General features: G+C 36.7%; 5 protein-coding genes and 1 long non-coding RNA gene across 15 annotated transcripts; 2 read left to right on the plus strand and 4 right to left on the minus strand.

Annotated features, from left to right (window-relative positions):
- Positions 1 to 2932: 2932 nt before the first annotated feature.
- LOC124297099 (uncharacterized) lies at positions 2933 to 5801 on the minus strand. 2 transcript variants are annotated; one of them, XR_006906531.1, is made up of 4 exons: positions 5487 to 5801; positions 3771 to 3901; positions 3330 to 3466; positions 2933 to 3137 (listed from the first exon to the last, which is right to left on the minus strand). It is a non-coding gene; the product is annotated as an uncharacterized LOC124297099 (long non-coding RNA). The 2 variants fall into 2 exon arrangements; XR_006906530.1 differs by lacking the exon at positions 5487 to 5801 and having other exon boundaries at positions 3771 to 4153.
- A 1043-nt stretch (positions 5802 to 6844) lies between these two features.
- Positions 6845 to 8843, plus strand: LOC124297218 (queuine tRNA-ribosyltransferase accessory subunit 2). 4 transcript variants are annotated; one of them, XM_046747995.1, is made up of 7 exons: positions 6846 to 7002; positions 7101 to 7287; positions 7422 to 7568; positions 7658 to 8122; positions 8203 to 8402; positions 8478 to 8603; positions 8683 to 8843. In XM_046747995.1, exons 2-7 carry the CDS (start codon positions 7171 to 7173, stop codon positions 8804 to 8806), a joined length of 1179 nt encoding a protein of 392 aa, XP_046603951.1. In that variant the 5' UTR covers positions 6846 to 7002; positions 7101 to 7170; the 3' UTR covers positions 8807 to 8843. The 4 variants fall into 4 exon arrangements, with proteins under 4 accessions (XP_046603953.1, XP_046603951.1, XP_046603950.1 ...); XM_046747997.1 differs by lacking the exon at positions 7101 to 7287 and having other exon boundaries at positions 6845 to 7002; XM_046747994.1 differs by having other exon boundaries at positions 6846 to 7287.
- On the minus strand, positions 7965 to 10859 carry LOC124297220 (ZZ-type zinc finger-containing protein 3). 4 transcript variants are annotated; one of them, XM_046747998.1, is made up of 6 exons: positions 10720 to 10859; positions 10152 to 10563; positions 9859 to 10015; positions 9510 to 9751; positions 9315 to 9440; positions 7965 to 9221 (listed from the first exon to the last, which is right to left on the minus strand). In XM_046747998.1, exons 2-6 carry the CDS (start codon positions 10539 to 10541, stop codon positions 8970 to 8972), a joined length of 1167 nt encoding a protein of 388 aa, XP_046603954.1. In that variant the 5' UTR covers positions 10542 to 10563; positions 10720 to 10859; the 3' UTR covers positions 7965 to 8969. The 4 variants fall into 4 exon arrangements, with proteins under 4 accessions (XP_046603954.1, XP_046603956.1, XP_046603955.1 ...); XM_046748000.1 differs by having other exon boundaries at positions 10728 to 10853; XM_046747999.1 differs by having other exon boundaries at positions 10711 to 10791.
- Positions 10860 to 11036: 177 nt separating this feature from the next.
- Positions 11037 to 14626, minus strand: LOC124297216 (anaphase-promoting complex subunit 5). 3 transcript variants are annotated; one of them, XM_046747991.1, is made up of 12 exons: positions 14556 to 14626; positions 14068 to 14314; positions 13940 to 13989; positions 13446 to 13822; positions 13210 to 13363; positions 12934 to 13115; positions 12689 to 12802; positions 12478 to 12607; positions 12084 to 12386; positions 11869 to 11990; positions 11482 to 11749; positions 11037 to 11411 (listed from the first exon to the last, which is right to left on the minus strand). In XM_046747991.1, exons 2-12 carry the CDS (start codon positions 14186 to 14188, stop codon positions 11037 to 11039), a joined length of 2196 nt encoding a protein of 731 aa, XP_046603947.1. In that variant the 5' UTR covers positions 14189 to 14314; positions 14556 to 14626. The 3 variants fall into 3 exon arrangements, with proteins under 3 accessions (XP_046603947.1, XP_046603948.1, XP_046603946.1); XM_046747992.1 differs by having other exon boundaries at positions 14068 to 14259; positions 14464 to 14590; XM_046747990.1 differs by having other exon boundaries at positions 14464 to 14590.
- Positions 14627 to 14656: 30 nt separating this feature from the next.
- On the plus strand, positions 14657 to 18285 carry LOC124297221 (sorting nexin-16). The gene is made up of 5 exons (XM_046748003.1): positions 14657 to 14899; positions 15105 to 15395; positions 15557 to 15865; positions 16000 to 16127; positions 16289 to 18285. The coding sequence occupies exons 2-5, from the start codon at positions 15120 to 15122 to the stop codon at positions 16344 to 16346; spliced, it is 771 nt and encodes a 256-aa protein (XP_046603959.1). The 5' UTR covers positions 14657 to 14899; positions 15105 to 15119; the 3' UTR covers positions 16347 to 18285.
- On the minus strand, positions 18025 to 24572 carry LOC124297217 (b(0,+)-type amino acid transporter 1-like). The gene is made up of 3 exons (XM_046747993.1): positions 24410 to 24572; positions 19365 to 20663; positions 18025 to 18719 (listed from the first exon to the last, which is right to left on the minus strand). Exons 1-3 carry the CDS (start codon positions 24504 to 24506, stop codon positions 18658 to 18660), a joined length of 1458 nt encoding a protein of 485 aa, XP_046603949.1. The 5' UTR covers positions 24507 to 24572; the 3' UTR covers positions 18025 to 18657.
- Between the last annotated feature and the right edge of the window lie 207 nt (positions 24573 to 24779).

Below are 24779 nucleotides of genomic sequence, written 5' to 3' on the forward strand. Positions count from 1 at the left end.
TCGCGGATCTTTCCCGTACTTCGGGTTTTCTCTGCCTGTCGGTGACCCTTTGATATTACGAGATATCACGCGATTATATATTAGAAATGTCAAAACGAGTGAGAAAATACAAATTCCGAACCAACCTGAATGTATCGGAAAAACAAAAACCCGACTACACCACTTTGGAAAATGATAGCTGGTTAGGGAAAATGAGGAAAAAAAAAATTTCGTACTGGAAGAAAAAAAAAAATATATTGAATCTCAAAAACTCTACCAGCTTGAAATAAGTAACGTTCACGTCCACCAAACATCGTTAAGCAATTCATTGCATTACAATTACAGAATAACTTTCAAGGAGTTGGTTTTTGATAAATATAGATATACGTTTGATTTCGGCATGGCTTACTAAATTTCAGAGAATTTTAATACTGCAATGTAATGATTTTTCCTCAATATGTATCTTTGCAGTAACGTTAATAACTTCAGCTACATAAAACTCTTTCATATTTCACGATACTATAACGATCACGGTTTATCCTAGTGTCGTCATCTACGAAATACGTCCCCTCGTCCCAAATTATTTTATTCCTAACATTCATTTAAAAGTAATAATATTATTCTCAAGTATCAATTTGATTTTCTTAATCCAGTTAGACGATGAAAATAAGAATAATTGACAAATATAAAGAAATCAGAACTTGGTCCGTCGACTACACCTGGGCAAGGTTTTCTGCAGTTTTCTCTTGTCCCTCATGCAAATGCGCATGGTTGTATTGAACATCTCAAGACGGCTGCAGCCGCAATTCTAAATCATGAAAATAACGGATAATCGCAGTTTGTCTCGGAATGACTTTCAAACGGAAGCTCAAATCGTAAAATATTAGTTTTCTTCCACAACCCTGTATCTGATTATGAGTGAATAACCGTGGCTTACCATGAATGCGGTATATAATTAGTCAAACTATAAGTACCGTAATGTTACTTGTGTGAGAGGAATTTTCACGAGAAAAAAAAAAAAAAAACGTCAGATTTTGTATAACTTGTATGTGCGGTATGTAATAAAGAACATTTCAGTTAAAATGAAAACGTATAATTTCACAAAATCAACTGATCGATGCTGACCCAGTATCTGCAGTTCTGTTCATTGAAAATAAGTTTAGAGGTACGACAAATTTGATATGTTCACCTGATAACTGGATTGGAGAGGTGAACTGATCACTTATGGAGACGCGAGTAACAAGATAGAGGGACGGAGAGTTTCCATTTGTTGATATGGATAAAAGATGCTTCAGTTCTACGGAAATCATCTAACGAAGAAGCAGCAAGTTTCATTCTTAAACGTCTTACTTGTAGAATTCCACTTAACGCTTTGATGTAAAAATTCCTAGTTTAAGACTGTTTGTGGTAAATCCAAATCTGGTGGGAGCCAAGTGTAAAAATAGAATTTTGGAAGGACTGCTGATTGAGATCTATGAAGCTTAGTTGAAGTTTAAAAACAATTTATAAAAAAAAAAAAACGTACTTTTTTCCCTATAGACCGTCATTATTCCTTGACTTTTACCGGCAGGCAAAATTTCCTGATTATTCCCGATTTTCCCGATCGGTAGTTTTAACATTAAAACATTTATAATCAATAAATCACCAAGTGTTATTTCACCTTCGAAACCCACATTTACTTCAATTACTTCAATCAAGAATCCTCTATTCCGGTTGTTCTTGAACGTAAAAAAGGATGTCGAACACCTTACAGCTCGGGAATAAACTACCCTCAAGTTGTTGCGACAGGAAGGAAAATCGTTCAATTTTTTTACAATTATCTGCTTAAGATAGAATATATAACATCACGAGTTTTGCTGAACATTAAACGTACCAAGCGATAATATTTTAAATTTCAACAATTTTATAAAAACTGTAAACAATTAATGTAATAGAAAACTTCTTCCTCTAATCTCTAATCTTCAAATCAAGGCTTGCCCTGCTAAATATTATTGTTGAATACTTTTTCAACAACGAGTACGTCACAGAATTCAGTACTAGTAACCTTGACCGGAAAAAAAAATTGTACCAAATCTGTCTGGCCCGATGTTGTTGTTGGTTTTTTTTTTCTTTTCTTTTTTTTCTTTCTTTTTCACTTTTTCTTATTTTTCTTTCTCTAGGCAACGGTAAGTTAGTAATAACAAATATTCTCGCAATAACAGTTCATGAAAATGACCCTTGACATTTGAAGAACTGATTTGTCTTAAAGCCTAAGGAAAAATGATTATTCACAGGTTGATGGGTCACGTTTTAATCGCGTTACAAATAAATAGAATTATTTGATTACCTTGATTATACAGTTATATACTCTAGTTCACCCAATGAACATGAGGTTAAATTCAATTCTTTGTAATGAGAAAATTAAGAAATGCAAATTGAAAACTTTTGACCAGAAAATGCAAATTTCTGAACACGGAATTACCTAATATATTTAGGCCGTTTACTCAGAGAAGATTGTGTAAAATCTGATCCAAAGAAGATAGTAACAGTTAAAGAATTCTCAAGACAACAAAACGCAAAGAATATAAAATAATTTCTAGGATTTATTGGAAATTATAGACGCTTTGTACCAAATTTTTCCAAAATAGTAAAACCTTTAGACAGCATTTTTCAGGTATCCGCGGGATAAATTGTAAGAAAATGCAATATTTCAATATCTTGCTTTCACCAAACCTTTTATACTAACGACGGATGCATCAAGATTCGTCATATAAGAAGGCGTATTAAGTCAGGGTCTAATAGGAAAAGATTTGCCGGTAGAATACAAAATATGTAACCAGATTACAAGATCAATGAAAGAGAAGTTACTAAACAGTTGAAAACGAATTACTGGCAATAGCTTATGCGGTAAATTATTTCAGAGTAAATGCTTGGGCTTAGGCTTATAAAATAAAATTGGGATATTCTGCAAAATTCAATTATTTAACTTGGAATTACCGTTTTACTGTTATTTAGATCTTAAACAGCTATAAAAAAAAATTAACTTGCAGAATCAGAAACAAAAGTAATTATCGGCACGTAATAAAAGCGACCCGGAGAAGTACCTGTAACCCAAATACATGCAAACTCACCAATGCTGCCAAGTAATGGAGTAGTCATTCGGATGTCTTCGCTTAACTCTGTAACAAATAAAGATACAAGCTCGAATTAATTTAGCGAATTTTTATATTGTGGATGTTTGATGCTGATATTCATCATTATTATTGTCCGCTTCCATGCTCATTCACTTTACGTCACGGAAGGATAAAAATTCAGCTCCAAATTTACCACCTTGATTCATCAACCATTATTTGAATAAGTATTATTCTCACCTTTTCTGAGTTGGTCCGCACTTCAGATACGATATAATCCTGGTGGCATTTACGGTTCAACGATGAAGCTCCACACTTTAGATGAAAAAGTTCTCGTAGCATTTGCTGTTGAACGATGAAGCGACGTACTTTCGACACTGGAATAAGAGTATAAAAGAATATTACTCACACAATATACTTGAATCAGATTTCACGTCACTTTATAGACTATCTGTGGTGATTTAAAATTTTTTTTAAATAACATTTAAATAGTTTCAGATGTAGTAATAAATAAACTACAGAAACTATTGATAGAAGGCGAATAGAATAAACAAAAATAATAAAGAAATGCATAAATCTGGTAGGCAACATTTCATATCAGTCAAGCATGACGGCTATAATCATTTGCAATGAAAAACGAAATTGTAATTCAAAATCAAGTATGATTTCAAACGAATGTACCTGTTTTTTTTTTGTTCTTGCAATAACGTTGTGACCTATGCAGCTTCTGTACTTTGTTTTCCAAGATTTTTTGCTAGGTTCACCCAACTGAGATATTCACCAGCCCCGAACGATCGACCTGCAGTTTAATGCTGCAATCAGGTAAAAAACCGAATCACTATGTTAATATTTCGTGTTCATCAACATTCCGATACTCAGGGTTGATAATTGATCTTACAAGTCTTGATAAATAAATTAAACCATCTTTCAAATTTCAAATAATAAAAATTAATCAAGTACGAAAGGTTTTCGGTAGCTATCAACTTGCGAGTGAAATATTCGAATACGATAGTGATAGTTTACAATATCTAACATAATCAAGAGATAATTAAACAAATTGAATTGCGATAGCTAATTTACGAAGTAATTGTTGATGAGAAATTAAACATAGTTAAATTAAGATGCTTGAAATTCAAGATATAATTAATAGAACAAATTTTATAGAGAGTTTACGAGAGAAGGGCAGCGAAGATACTAGAAAGTATGCGGAGTAAGCCTTGCTCACAACAGAATTGAAGACAACAAAGCGAGATTTGAATTTACAAAAACACAGTATAACAATGACATAAGAAACTTATTTTAATCGCTTGCAGGACGACTGAAAGGTACGGCGACCTCAACTAAACTCATAACTCGAAGAAGGTCGATTTAATATTACAATGTCATAAATAGAAAATAAAATAACCACAACCAGTGCTTTTAGAAGAACCGGCTAAAGCCACAGCACGATGTAAACAGCGGTCACCTCTACGGTGAAAAAGTTGATCATGTTATGTGGCGTGCAAAATCCGTTGTTTACATCGGAATATACGGGCATGTACCGGCATCGAACATTCTGGATGTTTTTCATCCACGTCTAATACATGTATAATCCACGTAAGAAATGACTTTTGTTAAATCAGTGACCACGATATTTCGAAAATCATTGCAATATGTATTGAGAAAATTATATATTGAAATTAGTAACGTTATGTCGTAACGATTCATGCTGAGGAAAATCCGTTATTTCGCGATTTTTGAATTGTCTGAAAATCGATGAACCGTAATAAAACAAAACCCACTTATATTTCGAATTCTTAGTTCCTTAAAAATCATTGTAAAATTAAGAAAATTGTGATTTTTTTCAGCAATGTTTCGTTAGGATAACGTTACAACTTCAACCTCGTTCGAAAAAGCAGTACTTGAACGAAGTGAACGGTTTTTCCGATGCCTTTTTGTTTCTTTTATTATCAACGAATGTAGAGCGTTTTTGTTCGTTGAAAATCGATACTTTTACTTTGGACTGCAGCTGTTTTATGAAAAATCAATATTTCATTACTTCCTCCATTCAAGCACTACATAATTTTATGCAAAAACTGCTAGTTTGATGTTTTTACGTTGAACGATTTGTTTCCGGGCAGCATGCGATCATCGCAAAAGACGTTTTCCAAACAATAATCCGCACAAACTATTATATCTAACACATTTATAAATATCTTTCATCGGAAAGAAAAAATTGTAAAAGATACCCAAAACCGTACTCGTTCATGTAAGAAGTAAAAATTTTAGCTGCGAGGTCGCTCGGAAATTCAAAAGCATCACAGGACGCAACCAAAGAAAATACGGTACAGAAGATACGAGAGAAAGATATGAGCAGCTTTGCAACTTTAGCATACAGTAAAAAACCAAAAGCCTTACCTTAGCCGATGATTCGAGCACTCACTGATTCGAATTTGAAATAAACTTGTCAGTAGCAAAAGAAAACGGTAGAAAAGGTAAGAGGACGAAAAGGAAACGAAGGTAAAACGATAGAGAAAAAGGTAAAAGTTACGGTAAAATCGATAGTGAAGAAGGTAACAAAAGGAAAAGGTAGGAAGAATTAAGCAGGAGGGAATTTTCTAGATCAACGAGTTGCACGGAATTAACGCAACGTGTTGACACCGGGCTTGTCGAACGAAGATTAAGAAGAATACGAAACAAGAGGAGGGCCGAAATTCGTTCCGCCGATCTCGCCGCTGTCATCCGATGATCCTTCTTCCTCCTGATTGGTTGTTGTTTCCCGCCGTGAATATCCGATCAACCCCCTCAACGCGCGAATCAATTACGAATACACGTGTTACGAAAATTTCCGCTAGATGTAGCGCGATGTTTATTCTTTAACGTCGTCATATTGCTCATTTTTCGCACACAGCCTTTCTGTATGCAGCCGCTACTCCCGACTGGCCGGCTGGTTGCCTGTCATTAGAAACTTTTGACGAAATTATGCAGGTGATATCTATGACCACAGGATTCTGACTGGAGAATGAGAGCATTGAGGGGGTATTCCGATGTGGGCATTATTTATTTTCCATATTTTTTTTCACTAAATGCTATCCAACCGATCATGTTAACTTTTTAACACGTTATTATAAACGCCTACACTCCTGTTCCTGATAAATATACGTATTTTGGTCATCGCCCAGCCGATCAATGCTCAATTTTATACGTTGAAATTTGAAATCTTCGTGATTGTTTGACACTGTGCATTTCGAAAGTTAATAACGTTGCGGTACATCGCGACTTTCCTACCATGGTTTGATTCCCGACGAATCAAACAACGACATTGTTGAAAAAAGATACCCATACGCACATGCTCGAATCCTGCGGCTGATCCCGAGACGCCCACCTATATTCTCCGTCATCTATATTCGGTCTAAGCGATCTAATCCGAACACATTCTACTAGCACTTACGATATCTTATTTTATTTTGATGAACGACCCGTGGATTATAGTTCATTTTCTGCCAGCTGAATTCAATTTGGATTCGTTCAGAAGGTGATAAAAAAAATTGTTTTGGCTAAGGCAATGATGAGGGTTGTTATGATTATTAATACGGTCGATAAAGAATTACTATACAAAACCGGTGGATCAATAGTTCCCGCCGATAAAGCAGCTACCGGATCGTTAACACGGCTTCCTGCGACCCCAGTCGCCCAGGTCCACTTACCCGCCAAGTACTGGTTACGAAAATCTGCAGAGGAGTCAGTCTTTGAGTTTTACTGTCAACGGTTAATTTCACACATCGCCATGCGAAACAACGTCGATGGTTAAACGTCACTATTTGAGGTTACGTCGTGTTCTCAATTCGCAGCGCTATGAGTGTACCACGTACCCATGAATCAGGGAAGAATATTAACTGACTAATAAAATCAGCGTCACTTGACAGCCACAGAAGTATTTAACACGTTGAACTATTAGTGTTATTGGTCACGTCGAAAAAATCATAGAAATTGACGCATGTTCCTTTCTAACCTACTAAAACAATGACGTAGTTTCAGAATGGTACTAATAACCTTCCAATAACCTGTTGTGCTCTGTATTACATGAAGTACGCAAAGCATAATGAAGTTTATGCCAGAATTGTTTACACAATCTTCAGCTCGGCTTGGCACACTGTCAGAATTAGAGAGAACACCTGATGTGGTATTGGAAACACCACTATTAATGCTTTACACAAAGGTTTCCTCTTTCTTTAAATTTACTTGTCAAATTTATCTCTATTATAATCTTTCAGTCAAATTTCAATGTAAGCGAAGACTATACTCATTATTAAAATTTATTTTTTATACAACAATATTTACAAATAATTTCAGCGTGGTAGCGTTCCGCATATTACCAAAGAGGTACTAGAAATGATTACGCCAGAAAAACTGTTACTAACAATGTCACTGCCTACCACATTCGACATGACCGATCCAGTCCGACAATTTAAATCAATTGCAGATTTTGTGGGATTGAAGGTAAAGTTTAAATTATAACATAAATTAAAGGCTAAGATTTCAAAAGATGCGTTGTGTATATGCTCCTTCATAATGATATTATTATTCAGGAATATCCTGTATTTCTTACAATGGAAGATCCGGCACAACCCACTGTTTCTGGCTACAATGACGAAGACACTATTGCAGTGTGGACCAGACATGGAAAGCAGATAATTAACGCAGATGGTTATATGGATATAGTCGAGGCATTTAGGCCAGACTTTTATCTGGCACTATACGACAGCGATACCCACTCTGGTAGCAGTTCCAAGAGAATCACAAAATCTGTAGACCGCAGTATAAAAATGCTTGATAAGTGTTTAACCAGGCATAAGGCGTCTGAAGTCGTAAGAAATAAAGGCATTTTTGGCGCCGTTGGCGGCGGATACAACACAACGGCTAGAGAAATGAGCATAAAAAATTTAGAAGGCAAAGATTTGGCTGGATATGTTATTGACGGGTTACACAATAACGGACCAGAAACTGAAAAGATCCCTTTCCAGTTTGTGGAAGATATCGTCAAACACACGATTGTTGGTACATCATCAAAAAAATGCACTACTCAGCTTCTTGAATATTCTATTTTCCAACCTGATCGCATTATTTCTTTCAGAGCTTATTACCACAGGACAAAATGCGTGTCACGATGGGTGCCTGGAACCCCGTAACTGTAATAAATCTCATCAAACTAGGAGTGGATTTATTCGATTCTTCTTATCCCTATCTCGTCACCGAACGATCATGTGCACTCACATTTTTATACCATCATTCTGAAACCGGCGAATCGCCTATGATATCGATATCAGAAAAACGGTAATTTATATTCTCTGTGCATCTATATTTTGAATTGAACGAAACAGTATCTGATTTACTTTTTAATTGTTCAAGGTATGCAGATGATTTCACACCTATTTGCAAAGATTGCAAGTGTTTGACATGTTTGAATCATACGAGAGCGTATCTGCATCACTTGTATCAGACCAAAGAACTCTTGGGCGCAGTTCTCTTAATGATGTAAGTAAAATGAAGGGCATTTTTCTTGGCAATATTTTGAGGGCAATTTATACTTCTACCAAACTTTTTCAAATTTCAGACATAACATACACCATTACCTAGAATATTTCAAGGAGATACGAAACAGTTTACGGAACGGCACTTTTCGGGAACTAGAAACCAAAATTTATGTGATATTTGCTAAAAATGATACAGCAAACTAAAATTTGTGTATAGTATCAATAAAACCATTTTTTCTAAGACTTAGTCGTTTTTCTGATTTGATAACATCTCCCAATACGCGAAATTATTCAATGATTGTGCATTAAAACGAAGCAAATTGTTTTGCACTTATACTTCGTGCTGATTTAAAAATATCAAATAGAATTATTCAGGCAGAAAATTAGGATCTAGGTAATTGTACGATGAATTACTGAAGTTTTGTGGAAAATAATCCGTGTCGTAGCTTCTATTTGACTGAGATGGTCGAACGGCACATAATTTGTGTAACGGGGAATGCATTGGCGTTTCAGACTCCAATTGTGCGACAGCACAATCTCCACAGAGATTCGTTTTACCTTGACAATCTTCGCAATGCCATCGGGTTCCCTTCAGAGGCTCTTCCTCGCATAATGAACACTGCAAAGAATGACATTAAATTCATTAGCAAGAATAAAGTGCATAATCGTGATTTTCATTATTTGGACGCGAAATTAATGTTAAATGACTTACTTTGTATCCAACATGCTGATAAGCCTGCAACTGTTCGTCTTCTTTTTCTGCTTTGACTTGTCGAAGCAACTGAATATGTCTCAACTCTGCAGTATCTTCAGTGGTTCCATTTCCACCATCATCCTCCTGAACAGAGTGCAAGAATCTTAAGTTTAATTCAGAACTCGATAAAACGTTGAGAGTTAGAAGACTTACCGAGTCCTCCGTCACCGACATATCGCGCATATCGTCGCCAATGTTGAAAGACATGTCCTGATGTGGAAAAAACGTGGAGGGTCTAAACAACAAATAATTATTTCGTTGGTGTCTGTGATTCAAACTTCTTTTAACATCCAATTTAACTTTCGGTCCTCTTCCGGGAATTGGAAGTCCAGCTCTGAGTAGCTTGATAAAATATTTTTGTACACGGCTTGAGACTTGCTTAGGCGTTCGGTTACCTGTAATATAACAAGTCTCACATATAGCAATGGTATAATAACAAAGAGTAAAGTTCAATTAATTATGGAATGATCTCACATCAGTTGTAGAATGAAAAAACATTTACCAAGTGCATTGGCAATTTTGGTCCAACGGCGCATTTCTACTTCTTCAGGCGGATATTCGACCAAAAGTTCCTCTAAACGTCGCTGTTCTTCTGTTGTCCATAGCTGGTTGAATGTCTCAGGTTTTGTTTGGTCAAATGCTCGGCCTCGTACAAGAACCTGGAGTAGAGATACATTGCATTTAAAAGGAAAAATGAAATTACAATAGAACTAATACAATATTAGAGCAAGTAAAGATTAGTTTGCGGATTGTAAAAATCGTCATTTATGTGTCATAGCGCAATAAGAAAAATACCTTTCCATCGTCAGGTTCGCTTTTTATTTGAAGTTGAGGAAGAATCGGTCCATGCCGAGTTTGTGGTCGCATAGAGCTATCGGGTAATACTATATTATACTGAGTCCAATCAATGTAGGGAATTTCAGCAATTTTTTGTGGCCCAGGAAGCTCGAGAAGATCGCCATCCTGTAGTCTGGCGACGAAAGATATGGGATCCGTTACCGCAACTGCTTGGATTTCTAATAATTTATCCAAGTCAGCGATTCCTTGGGTTCTCTGAGCCTCTAGTATGACAATTGTTTTTAAAAGTGCTGTATAATCTTTATTCCCCTTTAGTGCCAGGTGATCGGATTCAAAGTAATATTCCCCATCCTCGGCCTCGGAGTTTCGCACCTCTTCGTCATCCATTATTCTGCTTGTAGAAGAAGTTCTAAGGAAAAAAGAGGGTTTATATTAGACTAAATTTTCATAGGCAATAGAAACCGTTCAAACACTTACAATTTGTAAGAATATGTCAACAATAAGTTGGACACTATGTCATTATTGTCAAATATACATGAGAATAAAACAATCTCACTCTCATAACCTTGTTACCTCCTGACGATATCCGAAATTTTTCACACGATAAACAATCCTTAAGGCACGGTAAACTTTTAAGCATACCAATAAACGCAAGTAACAAAGTCAGCGTCATAAACTAGAAACCCGGTTGATTTTGAGGTTATGTCAGCGTCGGCGGGCCAAATATTTTCTGGGGTCCAGAGTTTTGAATGATTATTCATCACTTTATAGAAAGTAAGGCGTAGCACAAAATGATGGAATATCTGTTTATAAAGATACGAATTTATTATCACAGCACAAAGAAAGAATGTTCTTGCTAAACTTTTACAAACGTAAATTCTCCTAATACATAGTAATATTAGAATCCGATTTTGTAGGAAACTGCATGTCTAGCTGACGATATTCAAAGGCGCATTGATTGCGCTCAGCTTTAGAATCGAGTTCGTGATACAAGATGCTCAGTAAATACAAAACATTTTTCACTCTGCTAAAAGCCTCGATTTTGTTAAAATGATCCTTGGCTTTGCGCAGGGATTTAACAGCATTTTCCAGCGCTGATTTCCTATCGTCTGTGATGCTTGATACTGTAGTGGCTAGTAAGCATTTTGCATAAAGAACAAATGCTCTTCCCTGGTCAAGACACCCGCCGTGGCTGAGTACGGGTATTATAGCATCGTTGACTAACTTCATTGCCTGGCTCGGCATACCCATTACAAGCTGCAATAGCAAATTTGTTGATTGGATCAAAGTTGCAAAATATATTTTCATATTACGTTTAGAACAATACCTGTATATTAGCAAGATTCATTTTTATGATGGCTTGCTGATACGAGAGGTGCTTGCTAGTGGCTATCTCCACTGCTGTATTTAAAAGTGCAAGAGCATTGGTACCAGTTGTTCCAAGACCAGGGAATCTAGAGGAGCACATCACCTGGCTGGATAAAATCATAAGTCGCACTTGATTCTGCGGATTTAAGTTCTTAGTTTTTTCAATACTATCAATGAGCTCCATTATTCTAGGAAAGTCACCTTTGGCGAAAGAAACTTCAGCTTGCCTAGAACATTAAAAAACGACCAATTACAATAAACTCTGCCCAATGACTGTTTCCCTCTTTAATTTTCACCAGCCTCAGTGGTTTCTTTTCTCAAAAGTCAGCTCTTTACGATATTATACCTAAATTTGCTCTCCAAAGGATCTATACTAGAGATTTGTTTAGCTATGGCTTCTGCTTCGCTCCATTTTTCATGCCTCATTGTCCGTGTGAATTTGTGCATTTGTTCACTGATCATCCATATCTGTGAATCGTGGAAAATGATTTTAACAACCGTAGTTTCGAATGACAAACCGTATTTCAGCGGATAATATCTTCTGATATTTCGAACTTTTACCTTGCTACTCGGTTCATTTGGAAATCTTTCTTTAGCATGATCCAGCACCACCTCAGCCAGAATGTATTCACCCAATTCAACAAAGATATTGGCTACGTTAACTACTGCCTGACATGTCGATGAGCCATTGAACATTTGCTGTTTTTTATCTCCAGAATTATGCAATAGTAATAATTGCGAACAAAGCGAAGACATCTTTGTCTTACCATAATAAGCCCACAATGCCGCTTTCTCAGCATATGACATCGACATCAAGTCAATCATTGAATGTTGGCAGTTGAGGACATCAGATTTTACCAATGTCTGAGAAACCAAGAAACAGATCTATCTAATGAATTATGTTCACACTGATGTGTGCATGCTTTCAAGTTTGCAAAAAAAACTCTGAACGTACCTCAAACACTTGAGGAGGACTTTTTGCTTCGATCGCAGAGTAGTGAGCAGATGCTATAAGGCGAAGACTGATTGTGTGAGTGATAACGAGCATGCTGGCCTTGTCAACAGATCTATCGATGAGTTGTCCTCTGTGTGAAATGAAACCAAGCATTAATATGTTTAATATTTGCAATATGAAAAACTGTACACTTCATCTATTTAACAATTACTTTCGGTCATCGATTAGATGATACATCCAAGAATGAGCGTGCTGTAGACATATATTATCCCCAGACTCTTGTGCCATCATAATTGCCTCTTTCAAAGCTGCTAAAGCAACTTTTCTGAAACAAAAAAACGATGGAACAGCCGTTTTACATTTATATGTAACTATAAATTAAAGACTAGTAAAAATTGAGAGTCCTGAATCGAGTAAGGAGCTCGATTATACAATAAGTCGATAAAAACGATTTACTTGTGGCCAAACTGGGCATGAAGAGCTGCAAGATTTAAAGCGGCGTATCTGAAAGTTCGAGTTCTGTCTTCGGATGTTGCCCGATTATCGAGAGGTGCTAGTCTATCAAAACAATGGTATAGACTATCGACCGCTCCGCAATATTCGTTCACTCGTAGACAGTTCAAGTAACTGAGGTAGTGCTATAAGATATACTAATTAGGATAGCTTCAGAGTGTAAGATAAATCAGGCAGTAAGACTAATATAGTGAAATGCTGAGATTAATGCATACTCACAGCTTCGGCATAGTACGGACTACAGTTGAGCAGCTCTTTGACGAGGGCTTGTAGTTCCGCTGGCGGCAATGCCTTATGTTCGTCCGTTTGAAGAGCAAGAGCTTGTTGGGCGACGAGTAATTCCGCCTGGCGTCCTCCCCAGACGACGTCATTTCTAGAAACAGAAAAGACTGACAGAGTTAAGTTTGTTTGCATATTAAGAAATTAATTATGAGTTTTTGTCTCTAAATTCTTACTGATTGTCCAAAAGTTCATCCATTTTATGTCCCATCGACAGACCCAAGTTCTCCATTTTATACAGAACTTGCCAATAAGGTTTAAACGATTCGTACAACGCAACCACTTGATGAAACGTTAATTTCTCAAAGGATATTATTATCCGTCTAGTGTATAAACCGAGAACTGAGTTCTTGTTCAGAGCTGGATGCGCTACGCAATGATCTAATGGCGTGTCCATCAGACGCATGAGACTTTCTGATAGATCCAATAAACCCTCGACTCCTTTATGGTATAATTCATCCAGCTTGACCTCGAGCTGTTGCGCGAACCGCTGCAGTACGTACTCTTCGGAATGAAGAAGGTTCAGCAGGTTACGAAAGTCTAGATCTGGCGACTGAAGGAAGATGTTTATGCAAAAGAGAAGAGCCGTCAGTAAAGCAAAACAATATCTTGTCAATCAGATGTGCTTGTAGTAAAAGAAAAATAGGAGAAAGAATAGGGCAGTATATACCTGAATCAGTTTCAACGCCAGGACGCAAAAATCGCGTCTTTCTATTATCGCTAAAAGCATAAAACAGAGTTATTGAGTACACTGAAATCCAGCAAAGATTAAATAAGCGGAATACGGATAATTTTCACCTTTTGTCGGTTCGTTGCAGTACTCTCTGATCAGCATTACGACTGCTATTTTGTACGGGGTCAGAGTTTCTTTTTGACATTTTTTCACATTTGTTCCGATATTCAATAAGTCTTTATTCATTTTCAAGGATTACGTTTATGTTCAGATTAGAGGTTAGTTTGAGTTAGGTTAGGGTTTTTGTTGACACACAACTATGGACATTTGACAAACTTGGAAAATCCAGAGTCCCTGTTTTATCAGCAGTCTCTGCAAAACATTGATAAAACAGAAACTCTGGTTAACCATTAGTCAACGACTAGAACTCTAGTCAAAGCTACGAAACGCCACAATAATTGTACACTAGTATTAAGAGTACGAAGTACTGAAATTTTATCTTTTGCAATTACTGAATTTACCAATTTCTCTCCTTTTTTCTTCGACAATTTCTAATCCCGAGAAATTTGAGAGCTATTTTAAATAGCAGAAGGAAATCCACGTTCTAACTTACGCGCGCAATTTACTCCAGGGCTATGAGTCATTGCACTATTATTATGATTGTTGTTGCGTGTATTCTCATCCCACTATGTTTTCTGACACACCGCTGACCGCATACGTCAAAACTTAAAGCTCAATCCAGATGTACGCGATGCGATTCTACAAACATTGTTCGATGTTTCGTACGCTACACGATTATTGAAATACACTCAATAACTGTCTAGAGTTGTGACGAAATTACAGTTTACAAGCTTCCCCATTTTGTTGCTGGTTACTCAATCCAATCGCTCCGTTAATTAGCACTAATGACTTGTTGCGAGGTTATTTTTCGTTGTGAATAACACTCCGCCCTAGTAGGTACGTATGTCTCGGTATTGTTCTGACTAATTCATCCAGACTGTTTTGTCCCAGCTAATCTTTGCCCCGATGTAAATTGTTTCAAGTAATCAGTGGAAATGAATAAAGTGCCGGAACTGGTCAGTGTGCAACACTGTTCACATCTCACAAGCAGATTTTGAATGTTCAAACGAAATCTTTTGCTTATTGTCTTTAACATCCACAGCTTACGACTCTTAGAATGTCCAGTTCAGGTAACAGCGTAGGTTGCGTGAGTGAGGTCACTCTAGCTATTAGTAAAGAGAGGAACTCGCAGCCTGATGTCTTGCGAACGATTGACAGTCCAGACTCTGATGGATCTGGTCATTCCAACTCTTTTACCGTACAGAGATTCAATTATCCTAATCAGACCAGTCCTAACAGGAACACCGAAGCTCGTTATCAACCGTCGTCTAATAGCGACTTGAGAATACCAATTGTTGGCTACGAAGTTATGGAGGAACGAGCGAGGTTCACGGTGAGAAATGAAATCTTATCCGTAACCTGCCTGGTTGAGTATAATAGAAGTCCTGAATCGTTGCTGTCAAAAATTATTACGAAACTGATGAAAAATGTTCTAGAAGTTTATCATTCAATCCTGTTTCCTTATGTGTTGTTTGACCTGTGTTATACTTACAGGTGTACAAATTGCGTGTTGAACCGAGACTTGGAGAATGCTGGTTCATTTTCAGAAGATACACAGATTTTGTTCGACTTTTGACGCAGTTGAGAAGACAGAAAGCTTCGACCTCCCATTTGTCTTTACCACGAAAAAAATGGCTGGGAGATAATTTTGCACCTAGCTTTCTCGAAGACAGGATAAGAGGGCTACAAAATTTTGTAAATGGTATCTTAAACAACACCATTCTCATACAAATACCATGTGTGAGAGAATTTTTTTGTCTGGATGAGCCACCTGCACTTTCAGACACTGTCGAGGAATCTCGAGTAAGCACTTATCGGATTATTCGGCCACAGTCTCCTTAAGAATATTGTAGCTGTTAATTAGAGTTCTGGTTTGTGTTTTATTTTTAAACAAATTTTGACGATAGACTCAAACTGAACTATCTGATAATTTTTAGGCAATTTTCGAGGCCCTGGAAGACACAATTTATCATCTACGCCAGCAACTTAGAGAGAGAGACGCTGCTCTAGCTATGGAATCAGTTAGAACTAATGAACTGCGACAAAAACTACAACATATCATAAGGTAAGTAGTTAAATATGTGAGAATCATTAGATTTGTTACGTTGAAAACTTCGGTTGATGGGACAAAAATGCATGCCCCAAAAAATTGCAAATATATGACATAGTCTTACAAATATCCAACATACTTCAGACACTTTGGACACAAGTTAATTTTTATTACAGCGTAACACAAACATGTTCAAAGTGTGGGACCTCACAACCATTAGCATCAATTGATTGATGTTAATTCTATTACCAATTACCGTGATATTTTAGTAAGTAAGTGTTATGTTACTGTTCTTCGCGTTATGGATGATTAAAAATAATATCTAGTTTTTATATTATTATTATTATTATACGTATCTAGTAGCTAAAGGTACTTGAATCTTTACGAAAACTTTATATCAGAGTCCACCTATACAGGAAACGTTGTTATATAAATTTACACGTGTATAGGTATGTTATTATTATTGATAGGGTTTTCCAATTTATGTTGCTCCAAGAATACAAATCTAATACGTATTCGCACTTGAAATTTTTATTGAGAAGACTGATATGCGCTACGAAGGCTTACTTCCTATACATTGCATCACCATAAATTTGTCAGTGAAAAAATAACTTACCAGCCGCAACAGGTTCATCGAATTTTACAGATCGTATAAAATTTGCAAACTCACTTTTGAATGTTTTACAACTTGGTGAAACAGAGATAAAGGTGACGGCATAATACGCTCAATAATAAAGAAAATAAATGCAAAACCCTATTTTTCTGTAACGTTACTATAGAGTTTATAGAATAACTATATTATATTATAACATATCTGCAACGGAAATTTTCGAGGCAATATTATCGTTATAAATAAAAACCAGCAACTTGACATGGGAAGTTATTACACGTAATATAGCGGTGATAGGTAGCTCTGATAACAGGCTATGAGGATTTGTATGATTTTTTTGAGACATTTGAATATTTTGTCTTGTTTTTTAGCTGACTTTACCCACGGCCGTACTAACTTCCCATTTAGGATAGGAATTATTTTATTTATTGAAATTTTATATAAGTTGACTACATTGAATTTTTATAAAAGGTAAACAAAAAAATCACACTAGTTTTAGTATACCTTAATGAATTGTTCTTTATTGTTGTTTGAATAATTCAACAAAATATCAATTATTCGTTGATGGGTAGCAACGGTCGGATGTCTAATTAATATAAGTTTTACTGAAAAATTTGTGGCATACAAATTGCAGTAACGACTTTTATGGCTTCAAATAATTATCGCTGGTCAAAATCATTATCTATTCGTCATAAATCACACTCTTTCGTAACGCTTGACATATGCAGCTTATTCAATTTTCCTTATAATTCCAAAGATAGTAGATATATTTTCTCACCTAGTTATTTTAGGAATAAAGTTGCGTCACTGGATTGAAAAAAAATCACATTTGCATAGACAAATACCAAATTCCACGCAGGCGTTACTTCGATTTAAAAAAATTGCATTTGATGATACATCATCAGGATAAACTGTCAAATAATTTTCTAGTATTATCAATTTTGTACAACTGATTATTGTTTCGTAGGAGTTACCCGATACGGGACCATAAATGAAATTTGTACTTTACAAACTGTAATCAACAATTTGTATGGGTTGTACACCTAAAGTATTATTATCACGATGTCAGCGTGAGTGAGCTTTACACAGTTCATAGATTTTACGAAAACACCTTTATAATTGAATTAGAATCATGGAAACAATACCCAGTGATTAGTGAATTGAGTAAAAACTATCTGGCAAGTGGTAATATTTCTAAGCTGAATATGAATAAATAGACGTATAAGATTTATTTTTATACATTTCATAATGGAAGTTTGATATAAGGTGTTATAATGCAATGTTTTCGTGCCTTATGAAATATATTCTAATGCTACCTGTTTGGATGAAAAAAATAGCACCATCAAAAATTCTAATTTTTATTCCAATACAATCGGTATAAAAATTAAGATGGTTTTGTACTACAATGTTTTGCCTTCGTTTTCTAACAACCAGCCTTTAAATAGAAAAAATAGAAAAATAAAATCACGAGAAAAATCGAGTATCATTATCTATAATGTACGATTTCCATGCTCAAGCATAATTGAATTGTCAATAAAAAGAAAAAAAAAGATTCAATATTAATTTTTGGTCATGATATTTTTACCCGTTCATCTTACATCAGCACACAAATAAATTTTCCGTCAATTTGAGTAAGTGTTTAAATAGCAGTGTTCTTACATCACAGACGTGTATCAATGAAATGATTACCATAAAATTAAACATAATTTACTATAACTTGATAAATTTCTTATTTGTTCAAGCTGATGACCATTATTGTGTGGCAGCACAGCAAATCAACAAGTTCAGGAGATTACATACAATCTGGTCACTCCAACACTATAGTTAATCGCCTTTGTTTTCCATCTTTCACTACAGTCATTTTCATCCACACGAATCGGTTGTCGAATAATATAGATTTTTGTATCATGATAAATTCAACCAGAAATATTTTAATCAGTCTTTTCTATCCGGAGAAGCGACTAGGCACAATACTTGCACTGCATAGGTGAATTTATCTGAAAGCAGAAAAATGGTATCAATTTTATTTTACAGAAAGAATATCAATGCGGCAGTTAGTCTGAAAAAGAGGATATATCTTCAAAATTTATACCTCGAAAACCAATTATTTAATTCAACTCGGGTTTACTTTATTCGAAAGTATGTTACATCGAACTTCGTGTTCACATTTTCTATCTTTAGCGTGACAAAGTAAATTTTTTAGTTCTCCGTAAAGAGAAAATGATAACAGTTTGAATATAAAATTGGATATTTTGTCTTAAGTTTCCGACTTTTTGATTTTGTTATAAAAAAATATGACGTTCGATGAAAAAGTGGCATCGTGGAGAAGAGGATAATCTCGATGTTCAAAAATGCTGATGTCTCCAAATTCGAGGTAGTATATCGGTTGAGCCGTTTTTTAAATATCGTGGAAATCAAGAACCATATCCGGGCGATATGGTTGACGTTAAATTGTCAATAACAATATCATAGTTTCCGTTGATTGATCCTGATAAAAATAAATAATAAAAATACATAAAAAAATTACACGCGAACGAAGCTTGACGTGCATACCTTTGGATAAAACAAATCTAAATATAATTGGTTACCAGGATATAAATTCCCAAAATATATTCCCTTGAGAAAACCGCCGAAATACTTACCCAAAAACTTGTCGTGTCTCTTCTTGTAGACGTAAGGGTAATGAACCGCGATACCGATGAGCATGAAAATCCCAGCAAAAGCGTACTTGGGGGAGGGATCCTTGACGATTGGCATGATCGATAGGAACAGCGAAACGCAAAAGACGAGCCAAGGTATGACGATCGGAACCTTGTAGGGTCTTGGTGCATCGGGTTTGGTGCGACGTAGTACGATTAGGGCGATCATGGCGAGTCCATAGAAGAACCATGTAAGAAAGCTGGCAAATTCTATGAGGGCGATTACATCCCCGGAGACGATGAACACGAGGGTGATCAGCCCTTGGAGCGCCACCGCTGCTGCTGGGGTCATCTTCTGTATGTGGATGAAGCTGAAGACTTCCGGAACGTGTCCCTGCTGCCCGGCGACGTAACAGAGCCTCGAAACTCCGAACTGCATGCTGAGGCCGCAGCCGAAGGTGGCGACGGCAACCCCCAAGGGTATCGCAAAGCCCAACCAGGGTGGGAGTGCCCTTTCGGCCCATAGAACAGCTACTGCTGGGGCGGAGGACATTTCGGGTACTGTCAGTACTGACATGTACATGAGATTGACGGCGACATAGAGCAGCGTCACCACGGGAACAGATATCAAGATGCTTCTGAGGATGTTGACCTCAGGCCGTTTCACCTCCTCGGTGACTATCGAGGCTGCTGTCCACCCGTCATAGGCCCAGAGGCCGCTGTAGAAGGCGAGGGCTATGTTGCCCGGGGAACGGGTTGTGCCCTTGAAGGGCTCGGTGAGGAGCTCAGTCCGACCTGACGCGAGCCAAACGAGCCCACCGCCGATGATGAGGATGCAAACGCCGACCTTGCACATCGTGAAGACGTTTTGGACCTTCACATAGAGCTTGACGCTAGTCAAATTTATGAAGGTCATCAGTCCGAGGGCAGCGATGCTCAGCAGCAGTATCACCTTGTGCATAGATTCTTCGGGGACATTTTTAATGTAGTTGGAAAACGGCTGCACTATGTACTCCGCAAAGGTCAGAGCTACCACCGCCACTTCTACGGGACGGAGCGCGAAGACGAACACCCAGGAGCAGAGGAACGCTGGAATTTCACCCAAGTATCGATGCAGCGGGGCAAACGCCTCGACGAAATAAATGTACTCTGCTCCGGATCGAGGCACCACTGTACCCAGTTCTGCGTAACCGAGGGCCGCCAGCAACGATACCATTCCACTTAGGGCCCAGATTATCAGGCAGAATCCTACCGATCCTGATCTCTCCAGGGCGCTTGTTGGCGAGACGAATATTCCCGACCCTGTGGAAGGGTTTAAGTGGTTACAATTACTCTGGATTTTTCAAAAATCGATTTTTTTTTTACGCATTTACGCAAATTTCATGTCGATCCAACAAAATAATATTGTGGAAGTTACGCGCACATTTGCAAAGACGCCCCGGAGCATTTAAACGTGCTTGTGAAACTTTGAACGTATTTTTCTCGAAACTATGTTTTCAAAGTCAATGAGCAGGATTTCTCGGAAACGGTTGAACCCATATATGTGTCTCAAATTTTTACACAAGCTGTATGAATATGTGTTTCAGTTCTTGATCGAAGGTTTTTTGTCGCCGATAAATATTTACCATTTTATAACCAAATCGTGGCGAAAATTATTTGGGATAATCGAAATTTTTTCCTTGATTAGTGACCGCTTCGTTAAAAATTAATATTTTGCTTATTCCTTTGCTCAAAAACTAGATAACCTTATATTAACTAAATATGTTGGGTTTTATCATTTTGTATGATACAGTATAGGTATCTTGCTCCCGAAGATTGTAGCTTTGTTAATCATTATTTTTACAAATCAAAAATATCAGAACGAAGTTCAATGTTGCTCTAATGTGTATACATATAAATTTTTATTTTAATAAATTGAAATGTGTCTTTATAAAAAATCTTGGGAAAATCGGTTTTTTCGGCCTTCTAACTGTGTATAACCCCTTAATTAACGAAGGGACAACATGATAATGTGGTTCTGACTTCTTCGTTAACCTCGAAACTGTTTTTAAATTAAATCAATTAATTCGGTCACGTCAGTAGTATAGTAAGGTCGATTCTGGGTATAGATTTCTACTACCGACGCTTATCGACATTTTCCCCAGACTCAAACCGTTTTCTGCGATGACATAACAGCGATCGAGATCTGCGGTACCGACTCAAAAGTCAAAATCGCGCTACCTTGCCAACAATCTCACTGTCATCCCCCCCTACTGACGGTCGAGGTAAATCCGCGACGCAAACCCTTTTGTTCTTCGTACAATCAGCCTGCCAATCTCAGGAATATTCTGGTTAACCTTCAACAGCTTCCGGTGGAATATCAACCACCCTACATTCCATAATTAATGGTTCCGAGAATTGTTTTCGTCAACCTGGATGCTGGTGTGATATCGACTAGTCAAGGACAAAGTTAAAGCCTCAAGACCTGCGGAATTGGGTTACTATCGCTCTGAAATGCAAAACATGATATGCCAGTCCTGTACCACACTGACCCACATACGTACAGCTCACCCTATAAAAAAAAGAGTTCTCATCACGGGAAGCGATCATTCAAGTTTCAGCTAAAGATAGAATCCGCAAAATGTTTGAATTCGATCAATATCATGGCATCTGCGTACAAAATCTCCAACAAATCATCTTCAATAGCAGAAATTCAAAAATGAATTAAATTTTGAGGCTTTTGAACAAAATTTTTCAAAAGGTATCAACGGTTGGAGAAAAAACGAGAATTATCACAACGATCGGACTCTTGAAATCTCTGGCGGAAAAATTCAAACGTTCTTAGAAAACGGGCGAATGTACGCGCAAACAAAAAAGAAGCGATTGAGTACACTAGGACGAATTGGAGTCTGCTTTTGAGGGAAGAATAAGAACCGGATTCATCGTCAATTTGAAACATAAAGACGTGGAGAATTTTTTAGAAAACGTAAAGGAACTTGCGGTTAAAAGGCTGAACAACGCTTTACAGAAAGCGAAGAGTTTAAAAGTATACGTTATCCTAGCTTGTAAATGTGAAATAAAAAAAAAATTAGTACATTGTTGAAGAAATCAAGTTTTTTAACACAACAAACGAAATCATCCTATATTCAACGAATATTTAACGAATGGTTCGTCGAAAATGCGACATACCGATTGTTAACAAACGTGGCAGATTTTAAGGAAAAGGTTTCAGACTGATCGTTAGTTGAAATTATCAATCTCACCGTCAACATTGACAAGTAGATGCCACTATGAGGTAGTTTGCATACCTATACCGCGGTACCAAAGTGTATCAGAGATAAGATGGCTGTGGTAAACATCTGCAACAACGATTCCCACTGCTTGCTTTGGTCGGTCACCGTAGCTTTGTCCCCAACCAACAAGCATTCTACAGAAACCACCTTATACCCACATTACAACTCAGTGCTACGGTCTGACGACATAAAGTTTCCAATATCTCTAGATAACAACAGCATTTCGAAATTTGAAAAACTCAACGGATTGTCCGTCAATATTCATGGTATTGACCAAGCTGATAGAAAAAAAAGTGGAATAGTACTGATTCACTTGAGTCAGAATAAGTATGACAAACCTGTAATTGAACTTTCGATCGATACAAATTGTTGGTTAAGCAGCGCGATTTGACCTCTGGTAAATAAAATTATTGGTAAGGCAGCGTGATTTTGACCTTCGGGGCAGTACTGCAGGTGTCGATCGCTGTGATGTCATCGCAGAAAAAAGTTTGAGTCTAGGGAAGGTGTCGGTAAGTGTCGGTATTAGGAATCTATGTCAAGAATCGGCCTTGCTATACTAATACGCATACTGGGAATAATACTGTATATCGCTTCACGTGGGGTCTGGATTAGACAAATTGTAAATATATGCTACCATGATTTAACAGTTCAAATGTACGGAGATCCAAAGAGTTGCGCACAGATAAATTAGTCGTTAGAAATATATGGCACTGTGATAACGATTAGCTTTATTTTTCGAGATCTGTCTGGTAGAAAATATTCGCAATTGATTCCTAGATATAATTTCACCGACGATTCGTTCAAGTATTTTGCAACGTATCACGTCTTGCACTTGTGAATATAATCGCAGGGTTACAACTATGATGATTAGTGTCAATAGCACTTTTGTCCAATGACCATGTTTATTTCATTATGCAATTGATATCGAAATAGAAAAAAATTATCAACGAGTGTTGAAAAAAAAATGTATATCATGATTTAACAATGTTGCATATGTTGCTGTGTATTAATTAATTATAACAGGATGTGTATAAATCGCTGCGGCTTTGTACACAAGGTGGCAGAAGTCAGTAGACCTTGACTTGCGATTAGTACCTACTATATAAATTTGTAACATTTCGTTGATATTACGAGCGATTCTAACGATTGTGAAGCCTTTTTTTACACAACCTGATTCACTTCCAATTGATAATATCTGTACCTGGCGTTTGACACGCGCGATATCTCGACTTATCTTTCCGTGTCGTAATATATGTAAAAGACTTTCAAGAAATTAACATTTTTTTAATAGACTGGAGGTAAATATTTCTACATAAAAATCGAAGGAACAAAGATAGAGCGAATCTAAACATACTAGATCAATTGAATTTTATTTACGTAAAAACATTCCCTCCGAATTTCAATCTCGACTTGGTTGTGTGAACAAAGTCGTTACACAACAGTATTTTATTTTTATCAATTTAATGTTAGTAGATTTCTAATTTATTTATAATCATATCTAAACTCACATTTCGGTCATTAAACGTACTATAAAACGGAACTTGATAAGCAAACGAATGTTTGAAATGTAAACAATAATATATTATTATAGTCACAATGTAACGATTCATTATACAATTCAGTGGCTTCGCGCCTCCAGTTTGAAGAACGATTATCATTGAAGAGACTTCATACACGTGATTCATGATCGAATGAACAATTTATAATCTTAATAAAAATGAAAAGGAATACAATAAAATATTCATTTTGAAAAAAACGAGAATTTGATTTTCGTACCAATCATAACAGCGATGATCATATTAATGGCGCTGAATAGTCCCAATTCTCGTTTTAACTCCACCTTCTCTTTATCCTGTATGATAGCATGCGTCATTTTGGCGTTAAATTATTTTCAATTTAAATATAACCACACAAAAAAAACACGATATATATTATATACGTATAAATAAATTAAGACACACAACTAATGTGACAAGAACGAGTAAAAATTTGCACAAACTTGCTCTGCTAGCTCAAGCTTTGAACTATGATTCGCAAAACGCGGAACCACTTTGCTCAGCTTGTGTATTTACTCGTTATCATAAGGGGGCTGTTACATTCAGTCATGAGCCAATAGTAGTTGAATTACGTCGGATCATAACTGGGC

Source organism: Neodiprion virginianus, chromosome 2 (genome assembly GCF_021901495.1).
Source record: "Neodiprion virginianus isolate iyNeoVirg1 chromosome 2, iyNeoVirg1.1, whole genome shotgun sequence".
Taxonomy (NCBI): Eukaryota; Metazoa; Arthropoda; class Insecta; order Hymenoptera; family Diprionidae; genus Neodiprion; species Neodiprion virginianus.

Excerpts from the sequence above, each read along its gene's own strand:
- LOC124297218 (XM_046747994.1), top strand. The coding sequence starts at position 7,171 with ATGAAGTTTATGCCAGAATTGTTTACACAATCTTCAGCTCGGCTTGGC. Across the intron at positions 7,288-7,421 it reads TATTAATGCTTTACACAAAG|CGTGGTAGCGTTCCGCATAT; the intron begins GTTTCCTCTTTC and ends AAATAATTTCAG. Across the intron at positions 7,569-7,657 it reads CAGATTTTGTGGGATTGAAG|GAATATCCTGTATTTCTTAC; the intron begins GTAAAGTTTAAA and ends ATTATTATTCAG.
- LOC124297220 (XM_046747998.1), bottom strand. The coding sequence starts at position 10,541 with ATGGATGACGAAGAGGTGCGAAACTCCGAGGCCGAGGATGGGGAATAT. Across the intron at positions 9,752-9,858 it reads CAAAATTGCCAATGCACTTG|GTAACCGAACGCCTAAGCAA; the intron begins GTAAATGTTTTT and ends GTTATATTACAG. Across the intron at positions 9,222-9,314 it reads ATCAGCATGTTGGATACAAA|TGTTCATTATGCGAGGAAGA; the intron begins GTAAGTCATTTA and ends CATTCTTTGCAG.
- LOC124297216 (XM_046747991.1), bottom strand. The coding sequence starts at position 14,188 with ATGAATAAAGACTTATTGAATATCGGAACAAATGTGAAAAAATGTCAA. Across the intron at positions 11,750-11,868 it reads CCTTTGGAGAGCAAATTTAG|GCAAGCTGAAGTTTCTTTCG; the intron begins GTATAATATCGT and ends TTAATGTTCTAG. Across the intron at positions 11,412-11,481 it reads TGAATCTTGCTAATATACAG|CTTGTAATGGGTATGCCGAG; the intron begins GTATTGTTCTAA and ends TTGCTATTGCAG.
- LOC124297221 (XM_046748003.1), top strand. The coding sequence starts at position 15,120 with ATGTCCAGTTCAGGTAACAGCGTAGGTTGCGTGAGTGAGGTCACTCTA. Across the intron at positions 15,396-15,556 it reads AGGAACGAGCGAGGTTCACG|GTGTACAAATTGCGTGTTGA; the intron begins GTGAGAAATGAA and ends TTATACTTACAG. Across the intron at positions 15,866-15,999 it reads ACACTGTCGAGGAATCTCGA|GCAATTTTCGAGGCCCTGGA; the intron begins GTAAGCACTTAT and ends GATAATTTTTAG.
- LOC124297217 (XM_046747993.1), bottom strand. The coding sequence starts at position 24,506 with ATGACGCATGCTATCATACAGGATAAAGAGAAGGTGGAGTTAAAACGA. Across the intron at positions 20,664-24,409 it reads GATCATCGCTGTTATGATTG|GGTCGGGAATATTCGTCTCG; the intron begins GTACGAAAATCA and ends ACCCTTCCACAG. Across the intron at positions 18,720-19,364 it reads GAGACACGACAAGTTTTTGG|ATAAATTCACCTATGCAGTG; the intron begins GTAAGTATTTCG and ends TTCTGCTTTCAG.